This window comes from Hermetia illucens, chromosome 6, assembly GCF_905115235.1.
Source record: "Hermetia illucens chromosome 6, iHerIll2.2.curated.20191125, whole genome shotgun sequence".
In the NCBI taxonomy this organism is placed as follows: domain Eukaryota; kingdom Metazoa; phylum Arthropoda; class Insecta; order Diptera; family Stratiomyidae; genus Hermetia; species Hermetia illucens.
In genome coordinates, this window is record NC_051854.1 from 6,743,704 (window position 1) to 6,756,042 (window position 12,339).

Sequence of the window (12,339 nt, forward strand, 5' to 3'; positions counted from 1 at the left end):
ATTCCATCCATTGTACACGATTTACTCTGCCTGCAAGAGGAGATAATTTAGTGCAGATCTGTCTGGGACAAGGTGACCGTGAACGATGCCAAGTTTGTTTTTCGAGGGTCGAGAATTACTGGCTGCAACAGCTCGGAAATACTTCAAATAACCAAAAGGAAACACCTTCTTAACCCGCGACTAAAATAAAGAAAATATTAATCCAAAAGAAACCATTCAAATCAATCACACAAACCCACCCTTATGAACTCCTTAAAACTAATACTCACATCTATGCCATCATCTCCAGTGGCCCATCTTGTTTCCTGTTTGGCCGTAGCAAACTGTGGAAATTCCTCATGCGGATGCGTTCGTTGGAATACATAACCGACGGTCGCGTCGTCCTGGGATCGTGCTGGCGCATCCCGAACCACGCCCCGATCGTCGGTCCCGCCAAGTAACTTCATGTGACGTGTATCGTTCAGGATCTCTATTTTGGCTGCTTTTTATTAGACCTTCGTAACACGAAAAATTAACAAGGATAGCTAAGAGATAGCTTTGTGAGATTCACTGGTAAATGATTTGCGATGCACTTGTTAAATTGTAATGATTTCGATGGTTAGAACCAAAAATCGCGATGATAGTCAATTCGGGATATCGATTACTAAGCTCCGGATTGCGAATTATCTGAAAAGAAAAAGAAAGAAAAGGATTTATTCACAATTTAGATTGTAGTATAAAAATTCAATTATATTAGGAAGCAGTTTAAACTGCAAGGATCATCCACACCGTACTCTTTCGCCGTCGTCAGATAGTCAATAGGGGAAAACCTCTGTTATCTATGTAACCTACGAAAGTCAGGAATTGCAATTCATTCATCAATTTTCGGCCAAAACCTAGAGCATACGCGGTTTATCTGTTTAGGTGACCCCAAAATTAAACTCTTCCTCAATATCAAGGATTTAATTTTCGAAGGTTTAGGTTTTTGCAAGTCAAATTCAGAATTTGCCAAATCAAATTCCGAATTTTCCGAACAATTTCAGATTTTTTCAAAATGATTTCAAATTTTTCCATTCCAAAATCAGAATTTTCCATTTCTAAATCAGGCTTGCAAAACATAGTTGGTAAAAAAAACTAGAACCATTTTGATTGCCCAACTATTGATGGACACGGAGGTGATAGCAAGCATTCTGTAACAAAAAACAGGATCCTAAGTGAGCTGGTCTTCCCTCCTCCTCCTCTGAGTGGTGTTGCTAATCGGAAACTGTAGCAGCAAAAAAAGGACCCACCTTCGTAGACTTATCCCTTCCATAACATTAAAAGTCGTGATATTGAAATTGATTGAAAACTGAGACTATGTGGATGTCCTATACTCCAAAAAGGACAGGAAGGAACAGGAAGCACAGCTGACTTGATTATTTTTAAACTTTTGAAGGCAACACTCCCTTATTAAATGTGAGGTTTTCTCTCCTTTCGAAGAGCTTAGGTTTTTATTTTCATAAAGAGAATATTCCAGGAACTAGTCGCTTCCTTCTATTCGCAAATTACATATTTCGGGAACCAGTTTTCTGCTTGTTCAGTTGTCAATTACGTCCTCTCTTCCCGGAGAACTGATACTGAAAGAGGAAAGAACTTATTTCCAAAATATGTTATCCACGAAAGTAAGGAATTATCTGTTAGCACTCACGAAGGATAGCAGGGCGTCTTCCTTTTTTTGTTTACATTTAGAATATTGATGAATGAAAGCTATTCCATGTCCCAAACATGATTCACTTCTTCCTTAGGAGAAGTGCATTATAAGAGGTTCAAAAGGTATACCTTTTAGCAGTTTAAGTAACGAAATGGTGCAAGAGAATGCATTGTGGAAAAACTATAACAACTTATCGAAGAGGGGGCAGAAATCACAATGTTCTCAAAGACAATGCAACTAACAAGAAATCGTGCGCCAAGAATTCGGCACGAAGGGGTATTTGCCTCAAATGTACTCAATGGAAAATTTTAAAAGAAAGGTTTAGAGGTTTTGTTGAAGAACAATAGGACAACACTTCCTAAAATGGACGTAGCTGTTGTTGTCTTTTTCAAGAACGCCATGCCAGGATAAATCAACCCCAAGCCTAGGACCGCAGCATAAAATTCTGCCCTCAAAGTTTCAAGAACTAGAAAAAGATGAGAGGAGAGGATTCGCTTCTTAAGGAAACGCGACTGTAAATTTGGGGCCCATGTTGAAAGTGAAGGATTCTTTCTAGTTGGTGACTTTTTATAGCCAGTGAAATTAAACACTTTGGCTAGAGTAGGCAGATAGGTATCAGTTGTCACTCCGAAGTGATAGCGCTGTGGTGTTTCTGATGCCATAAACTCCTAAGAGATTGACTGCTATGGTAAGAGCAAGGGGCAGGTGTCTAAACTTTGGTTAAAAATCCATCAATTTGTTTTTCTTTTCCTTCTAGGCCAGTAACCAAAGTGTGAGCTTGGAAGAAATGTGATGTAGCCAGGTGCCTGTATTCAAAAGAGCTTTATCCTCGGGAATTCGACCCTAATATCGAATCGTTTTTCATTCATAATTTTTAACAACCTAATAAGCGGTTTTATCAAGGAGGTATGTCACCCGATAGTGACTTTATATTTAGAAACTGGTTTAAAAGGAAGTTCTGGAAACGGACCTATATTAGAAGGGTATCCTTCTGACGGAGGGTGTTAGGCTCGATTGACGAGATAAAGATGTCACCACTTTTTTCAGCGAGGGGATTACTAACAGGACAAATTTTTCGCCATTAGGAATGGTGGACACAATAACGAAAGACGCTTGAGCTTGATGACGATTGATTTCAGCAAATTAATGGCAAAGCCTCCTTCCATAGATGTTGCGTTTGGATTACGATGTTAATAGACAGGTAGGAGATATCTGAATAAATTCCTTGGTGAGCCTGCAGTAAAAACCCGTCAACTAAAAACTAATCTTATTTGTCAACTCCGCACGTTTCTGGAACTTTAAATTGGTTCTCTCACTAGATGTTCACGGGCAGAGGTCCTCTCTATTAAATAGAATGAAGAGAGATTGTCTACGGCAATTGTTCGCGAAACCCCCAACACCAAACTAGCGACAGGGATAGATCTTTTTATCTAGCGAACTCTACAATAATGTACTTATCGAATTTGAGTCGGAAACACATTCCACGATGCAGTATAGAACATCTTGGGTCCGAGGACAGTTATTTCCAGCATTGAATCTACTTGAACCCTAAAATACAAGACCTGTCTCTCCCACGGAATAGGAAAGTGTAGAGGAAGTTGTCAAATGAGGTATAACTAATCGTATGGTAGGAAATATATCTATAAAATCTAGCGCCTTCAAGAAACATAGCACCTATTTGATGGCAGAAAAACGCGGATAGGCTGTATCGTTTGCAAGATGCAAAGTTGGAAGATTTCATCAAATGGAAGCACAGTAGCATTTTGCTCTACAAGTGTAACTTACGCATCGAGAGAAAAGTGCGTTCGCTGCAAACACTAAATTATACAGAAAGGAGCTGTGACGGATCTCGTCAGTCATCTCGCCTCACGGAAGCAGACAAAATAAGATAAATCGTGCAGGCAATTTTATCTGTCCACCCTTTCAGGACCGAAACAATGACTGCTTCTGGAAGATAAGGTATCGTCCCAGAAGGGAAAGAGGGTATCCTCAGTAAAATCCCCATTCAAGCAAAACTGTAGCTTTTATGTTTGTGATTAGGAGGGTAATGAAGCGGTCTCTTGTGAAGAGGTGGCTCACACTCTCAGGTCATGGCAGCAATCCCAGTTAGATGAAGATACAGTGAAATTATAATCTAACCCAGCTAGTCTGTAGGCACAGGAGATGAGTAAGAAGCACGGCGGGATAACCGAGGCTCCTTAAACCAAGCGCTTTGTGTTCCTAAGCTGAATAGGCCTCCTTGTTATGGAGGCTTTTACTGATGACTGACGGAACTATCTCTCAGTGAAATATTAGATTCCAATAATTGGTTAGTGTAACATTTTACACTGTATGAATAGCATTTACCTAAATTTCAATAGTGGATTGTCTCCTACAAGAGAGAAAGAGCAATCAGACACTCTTTTCCCAGTGATCCAGGCACCGACACTTCTGACATTACCTCAGTTTGTTAAATAATTTTCAATTGAATGTTGATGCAGCCAAAGATAATCCTATTGGGTATCGCAGTTCTCTCAAGAAGAAGAAGAAAGTAATTGAATTTTTTTCAGTTGCTTTTGTTTTTACTCCAGAAAGGAAGAATATCATATGCAGTCTCTGGACTTTAACTTACTAAATAGTATGGAGTCACAGACATTAAAATTCACCCTCGAAAAATTAAGTCGCGGGTGAGGCGGGATTTTTTAAAACTTACCAAACTCGTGTTCCCATGGAAAAAGGCAAGCTCTCCACTTCAATGAGAAGCTTTGCAAAAATATTACAGCAACTACTCAGCAAAAGAAAACTTGAGCCACTAAGGAGGGTGGACTAGAGGCTAAATAATACGGAGTGCTCCAAACTGGACCCTGCACGTGGAATGTCACGAACGTGAGTATCGGAAAATTCGTTTCTCGTACTTCGGGGGATGGAGGCGTTGGACCTGATACCGTCATAAATTCAATTATAAACCTGGTAATGACAGTTTACAACGCTTCCATGCTAAGGAGCGCACCCAATCATGGCAGACCTTCAATATATTGGAGGGTGGTAGAAATTGCCGACTTGCTAAAAGAAAAAAAAGGGTGTCATAAACTTCGCGATTTAGGCAACGTTTAAAAAGCAGGGAGGTGTCATGCACATCGTGGAAACGAAAAATGAAAAGGCACCAGGACCAGACGGTATCCCGGCAAAGGTACACAAAATTGTGTTCCATCATCGGCCGGAGCTACTGCTCGGCGAGCTCAAGATTTACCTGGATGAGGTTTTTTTCCTTACCGCTGGAAAGTGGCAAGGCTCGTCCAGATCAGCCAAGGCAACGAACACTCACATCCTTGAAACAGCCGCGAAAATTGCTCTATGAGAGATAGCCTCTCTGAAGCGAAATTTATCTTCAAGACAATTCGATTTTAAAGCTGGGAGATCCACAGTGGATGTTGCCATGAAGGATGTTGATGCTGTTCACCGACCTGAAGCACAAGTCATTAATGTCGACAAGTAGGGATCTCCGTAACGCTTTGTCAAAAATGCCTTCAGTTCCGTAAGGTGGGCAGATATGCTAGGTACACTAGTATATTTATTCCATTCCATTCTTGCGAATGTTGTAGGCATTATTTCTGCTCTGTGAGGCAATGGAGGGCTCTGCACGTCCAGAATAGCACAGGATTCCATCCCTGAAATCCCGAATTTCTGGAACGCTTCTTACGATAGTCTGTCAAGACACGACATGCCAGACAATTGGCGGCTGCTCACTTATGTTGATGATGATGTTTCGTCACAAGCACGCAGGTGCGAAGCAGCAAGACTTCATATATTGATGCAACAGTAAATCAAAACAGCAGAGGACTAGGTCACAGCTAATTCACCTTTAACTTGGCTAGTCTCTTCTGCTCTATGTCCCGGAGCCTAATGCTCGTAAGTGCCTTGTCCAAGAACAAGGAGGGGGAACTTTGGGGGTGGCGTCCTCGCTTTACGCATTATGTTCGGGATGTTCAACAGACTGGATGGCAGCGGGTTCTTTAAACTAACAATTCCCTTCCTCCTTTCCTCTCCCTTTAGTGGAAGGTATTACCTGATTTGCAGGCTTCTTGAAGCGGAAGAATGGGAGAGCTAGCCCGAATTAATGTGTCAAACGGTCTCACGCTAGTTGTCTGATGACGCGGAGGTATTTAGTTATTAGTCCGACGACTCACCGTTACGGGAGTCCAACACTTAGTGGCTTTATTCTTATTTCAAAGTATCGCACGTAGATAAATTGTTTGCTCTGATTGCGAAGCTCTCCTTCCTCGAGATCTGGGTAGTCGGCTTTTATTTATATGCGAGAAAAGGTTTTTGAGTTTCCAAAATACACCCAAAACTAGACATCCTTTGGAACGGTTTGAGTAGACCGTATGGATTACAAAAATAGGATAGCATCAAATCCAGCGAGTTATAATTAGCGGTGCTGTTTATGAAAACTTAATCCAACATACGAAGTTACAATGAGAAAGTATTCAACAGTATAAATGATTATTTGTGGTGGTCAAAGGATAGTATAGGTCCCAAGGTGCAACTTGGACACATGGTGGAGCATACAACCTGAGAAACGCTTGCTGAACTGATACCAACAATTTCACTGCCAAACCCTATCTCCACCTTCATGTGGTGTCTGCTGAGAGGTCTTTATTAACGAAAAGCTGCAGATAAAGAAGAATGAAGACGGGTCTCCCGCGCCTAAAAACGGTCCTTCAGGTTATGGGTTGGGTAGGGCTGCCAACCCTACATCAAAAACAACTTGTTGGAAGCCACAAAAGGGGCCTTGGACTGGATTGACAACACAATGACGAAGCCGGCAACGAAAACGGAATAACGATTTGCGCATTTTCTCATGGAACGTGCGCTCCCTGTACAGACCGAATGCTGCTGAGCAGCTAGCCGATACCCTGTCCCAATATAAGGCTGATTCCTGGAGAAGAGTCGCTACACCACATAAATAGCGGCCATCCAGTAAACCATTTGCTCGGAATATCGGTTTTAAAAACAACCAAACGGTTAAGCACTCTGCGCTTGCGAAGCAAATTTAGAAATATAAGGCTCATTACCATTCACGCCCCTACAGAGGAGCGAATCAATGCCTAACGACTAGCATCATCTATCCTATACATAAAAAGGGAGATATTTCGCAGTGTAGCAATTATAGAGGTATCACGTTGCTGAGCACCATCTATTAGTTCTCCGCTATCTTGCTAGGTCGGCTAGCCAGAATGTCATTGGCCCTTACCAAACAGGCTTCACTCCAGGCAAATCAACAACAGATCAGATTTCCTCTCTGCGGCAAGCGATGAAAAAACTGCTGGAATATGGCCATCACTTGCACCATCAACTTTGATAGCATAGCCACCGCAAAACTGTACATGGCCATTGGGGAATTCGATATACCGACGAAATTGATAAGACTGACTAGCTGACCCTGACCAATGTGCGATGCAATATAAGAGCAGCAGGATCACTCTCGAGACCATTCGACATCAACAACGCTCTAAGACAAGGGGATGCCCTATTTTGCGTCTTCTCTAACCTGGCCCTGGAAAAAGCGTTTCGAGATGCTGTGGTAAATGCGAGAAGCACCATCCTCCTTAAACCCACCCAACTACTGGCCTATGCTGACGACATCGGCATCATGGGAATAACGACCGTTGATAATTTCCCCTATCTAGGTTCGAATATCACAACCGATAACAGCTACGACAATGAAATCTGCGCACGATAGTTCGCAGCCAACAGACCCTATTTCAGCTTTCAAAAACTGTTCCGCTCGAAACGTCTCACCATAGGATCAAAGTTCTTACTGTACAAGACAATGATCTTGCCAGTCCTCATGATACCAAGACCGTCAGGTCTTCGGCTAAATTGGTTGCAATGTGCGGGTCACTTAATCCGTATGGATGAGGATGATCCAAAAGGGAAGTCTATAAAGGGCAACAACTATTGTAGAAAAAGAGAACGAAGCAAACCCTGCTTGAGGTAGGCTAGGACGACGGGCAGCTTTTAGGGATATCGAATTGGTGGACCTCGGCGCAAAACCGGGATGTCTGGAGTTCCTTATTAATCAAGGCCTAGACCAGATACCGGTTGTTGCGCCGTTGATGATGATGACGTTGGGGACAGAAATGGATAATGATGCATTTATGGCATATCCCAACTCCGTTATTACTATTAATGGCTATTGAAAGCGTTTAGCATCTACATGGTCCAAGCATTCTAAAGAACCTAAATCAGTTCCGAATGCAGCAACTACCAGTTCCCAAACGAACACAATGGTAAAATCATTTTTTGTGCAATGCACAATGCGGTAAATTTCTCGATCCTTGACACAGTATCCGATTTCCAGCACAGCACACTCACCCCTACCCGCAGCGATCATTTGAACTCCAACTTCCCTTTATTGTTGATCCTTCAAGCAAGTCTCCGAGTAAACCAAGTTGACTCAACCTTCATGTTGCGTGGGCCATATGCGACCAGAAAACATATCTCCAACACATACAAAGGATCACATTCCCCTTCAAGGAGCTACCATCCAACCTGTCCTTAATTGCCTGAAACGAACGCAAGGAACCATTGCAAGTGCCTTGAGAGTGTCTAAAAACGTTTGTAGTCGACTGAGGGGACCATAACTTGTTGAATGTCTTCGACAATGTTTGTTGCCATGAAACAATGTCCCGAAAAAGGATCACAGGACCGGTTGGCAGGTAGTCATTTTTACAGGGATAAAAGTGGTTCGTGGTCCAATAAGGAGGAGTCCAAGAGAAGCTAAATATTTACTGCACCAACTGTCCTTGTTGAGACTCATTTCGGGATTTATCCTGGGGATTATAGTCGCCAAGGACCAGAAATTTGTTTGATAGAGTCCTGAAGCGAGTTCGAGGGATTGAAGGGCATCATGTCATTATTGTATCGAATTTCATGTTGTAGTTTGAGGATAGTCTACGATAATATTTAAAGGAAATCCTGTTGAGCGTTGATGTATCCTTCAGGGATGTTTCATGGCCCGCATTTCATTCCCAAATGCATCTCCCAACTCAGCGCGGCCCGCCATATTTCAAACGCGAAATTCCACCGGCCGGCATTTCAAATGTTTACACTCATCGCTGACATGAAAAACAATAAAAGAAACAAAAATACAACAGACACGAGTGTGGGCCGCCGTCGTCGCCAGCAGCAGAAGCGATTCCCATTCACAATTGCGCGATCAAGACATCAGCGTAATATCGAGCATGGCCGCAGCGCGAATGGCAGCGGACGCGAGCCGTTGGGTCAATAGGAAAAGTGAAATCTGCATTTTGACAAGCATCCAGGAATCCTGGTCGCGCCGCACGTGTGGAATGGGGCAAGGAACAAAAGGACGACAGCACGGCCTCCACCCCGTCCGCAGCAGCTTAGCCCAGAAACGTCACATTCGTCGGTCGCTGAACGCGCACCAACACCACCCGACGAACACATGGTGGACACGGACGCACACACACAATCAACTTGTTCAAGGAGGACTTACCTGAAGAAATGCGAAGGAATTCCCGGCGGTGTCCGCACCAAGGGCAGAGGACGCTCCAAGACGATTTCACAGGACGTGGACACGCGGCCTAAGTGCAGGCAGGCCGTCGAACGCGCTTGACGGACGAGGGATCCCTCTCGGCGAGAGTAAACACAAAATTGTCGGACTGCGGAGGCGACTTCAAAAACAACACTCGACGGACATGTTTCACACACATACACACACTGGCGAGTTTCCGAATCACCCGTGTCGGGATCTTCCTTGAATTTATTCTTTTCTTGGACTTCTCAGGGAGCACTCGGTGCACGCACACACCGCGACGGCGATTCGATGCGCTTCGAGCCGATCAGATGCAAAAAAATGACGAAAAGCCGCAAAATGACTGCACGCTCTGTATGGGACTCGCGGACCGCGAACCACTACATTCGCACTCTGTTTACAGTGCGACAGAACAAGAGGCGGCCGACCCCACACGGACACTGCACACACTCAAGGCTTTTGTTTGGACTCGGCGACGGGCCGTGCGCTCGTGTGCACGGCGGCCAATTCACCAACACTCACACAATCAGGAAGCGAGTCGCAGTGACTTGACTTGGACACTGGACGGGAGCGGGCGGCGTAACAGGCGGGCGAGCGACAAAGACCTTCTCGGGGTGCTCCACTGCGGCAAGGAGCCTTCCTGGGGCACTTTCAGGGACACAACGGCGAGAGCTGCTCGGCCGCGCTTGGTTCTGTCCGGGATCAGTGGCTTAGCCTCCGACGATGGCACGGACCTCGCGGTTGCGACTCGCCAAACTCAGCGGCCAGGCGAGAACCTGATCCTGCAAGCGGACACGGGTCAAACTCAGGCACAGACACTGGCGGCGGGTGGCCGGGTTCGAGGGGCGCGGAACTGCACTGCGAGGGCACCGAACTTGCTGGACAACTCGAGTCTGTCCGGGCTGGGGCTCCGCTTCCCGGCTCGCGGGTTTTCGCACAAAATCCGCAGCCAAACAAAACGCGACGGACCACAGGCGGCGGCTCGGACGGGGACGCACACGCGGATTTCGCGGACTCAACAGCGACGGCGGACGCGACGACGAACTATGCGGACTCGCGGAAAAATCCTTGCACGCTCGCGGAAAACTTTTTAACTTTTTACTCGGCAGACACTGGACAGGCCGCCGGGACTCGCGGGGCCAGGAGACTTTTATCTTCTTGGTCGGGAGCAGAAATTTCTCGTCGCTCGACACTTTTCGCTGCTCTTGCTTGCCAGGGGTCGTCGCGGTCTCACTGCTGCCTCATCTACCACTAACTGTACACGATCGCGAAATGCCTATTTACAATATTTATACAGAGGATGTAATAATTAGATTTCGCGGACTTTAATGCTAGAATTATTATAATTATAGAAAAATTTACAAGAGACGCGAGCGTTCCGACGCGAGAAACGACAATTTCCTTTACGCCATCGGCGAACAGCAGAGGAGGCGATCGAGACTGGTCGGCGTGTGTGAGTGCGATCGGGTGTCCCGCTCACGCTCCGTCGCAAGGGATACGATTCGCAACGAGCCAGACGAGGATAAGCTACCTGACATTACCTTACTCAATACACACACGACGAGAATGGCTGCTTGTAAACGATGGATGGAGTTGATTAGTGTGCGAAAAAGTAATGTTCCAGTCCCTGGACATGTGCATAGGAAAGGGATGGACAGATGTTATTTTGATTGAATGATGCGTGCGCACAACTGTCAAAAAGAAGAAGAAGACGGAATCTGCAGAGAAGTCTAAGCAAATTTCTGGTTGTGAAAAAGTACTAGATTCAGTTTGAAATTGGAATGAACAATGATTAAACTCTCTCCTTCTAGCAAATGGAGTTCAAGCGGAGTCGCCGGTATATCTATTTCATTCGGACGCAGATGTTTCCATGCTGAACACGTTCAAGATATGCTTGCTGATTAGCAAAAACTGTCGTGATACGTTCAATTCTCGAAGTCTTGTTGGAATCATAAACTGCGAAAAGCTGACAATATTTTATTAAAAGTTGTAATTCTCGCTTTCTTATTGGCTATTTTATTTTTTCTAATGTATAATTTCCTTAGCAACACGCCACATATTAACAAAATTCTTTCAAAATATTTTCACTCGATTTGAATTCTTCCTCGCGACATAATAGAAAGGGGAATCCCACTGGGTTGGTTAATTCCAGAAATCATTGAAGGGAAAACAGGGTGATTCAGGAATTAAGTTTATATTTAGTCTTTCCTATACTAAGTATTAAAAAAAGCTGGATTGAATATATATTTTTGGCGCATTTTTACTGGTATTTATTGACTGTAACAGTAGATAGCCATATGTGATTAGAGGAAAAAACTCGTGTTGGTTTGCTGAGATTGCTCATTGTTCAAAATTTGCAACTTTATAATTTTCCAAAAGTCGATTCCATATTTCATATGTAGTGTATATGGTGGATTTATAAAAGAAGCAAACTCTTTTGTTGTCCGCCTTGGAACCTTCAAGTGCCAACAGTTAATTGGAGATCCTGCCATGGAGTTCACCTAACTCCATATATTTCCTCTAGTTAAAGCAGGGTGCGAACACTAGGTAAACCATTCGCTGAAGTCGCCAAAGATATCTCTAGTTACAAGGTAGGAGAGCTGCTATCCTTCGTGAATGCTACAGCCTGGCTAAGATATGAGCCGGCTGAACTGTACCCCCTGGTTCTTACCACAGCAATGTGTCTTTGATGCTGTCGGGAGAGTGTCTGAACAGCTCATCAAAAGTAGACTCGCTGAAGCAATACACGCTGCCGGAGACTTATCCCCAAGGCAGTTTGACTTAAAAGCAGGGAGATCCGCAGTTGATGCTGCATGCATGTCATGAATGCCGTTCATCGAGGATAGGCAAACAGTCGCCAAGCTTGACGGGTGGTACTCTCCGTAATGCTTGACGTCAGAAATGCCTTTAATACCTTAATATGGAAAGACATTATGGGCACATTAGACACGTGCCGAACTATCTCTTACTTATATTGAGGGATTTTTCGGAGAACCGCTCCCTGCTCTATGAGACGCCAAAGGGTCAGAGGAGGATGGAGGTCACGTCGGGGATCCATCCTAGAGTCGAACCACTGGAATGTTTCCTATGAATTTCGAACTTAAGTCGGCTAATGGCAAATATTAGGGGT

The 12,339-nt window shown here is 44.4% G+C and overlaps 1 protein-coding gene and 1 long non-coding RNA gene across 3 annotated transcripts in view; one reads left to right on the top strand and one right to left on the bottom strand.

Annotated features, from left to right (window-relative positions):
• Positions 1-10,464, bottom strand: part of LOC119660441 (maternal protein pumilio) — a 698,863-nt gene extending 688,399 nt beyond the window's left edge. For both annotated transcript variants that reach the window (XM_038068994.1, XM_038068993.1), the window contains exons 1-2: positions 9,171-10,464; positions 270-666 (exon numbers count right to left, since the gene is read on the bottom strand). In XM_038068994.1, coding sequence (XP_037924922.1) covers positions 270-446 — 177 coding nt within the window. In that variant the 5' untranslated portion in view covers positions 447-666; positions 9,171-10,464. The remainder of the gene's footprint in view (positions 1-269; positions 667-9,170) is intronic.
• Positions 10,465-10,826: 362 nt separating this feature from the next.
• LOC119660443 lies at positions 10,827-11,212 on the top strand. The gene is made up of 2 exons (XR_005250425.1): positions 10,827-10,965; positions 11,021-11,212. It is a non-coding gene; the product is annotated as an uncharacterized LOC119660443 (long non-coding RNA).
• Positions 11,213-12,339: the final 1,127 nt, after the last annotated feature.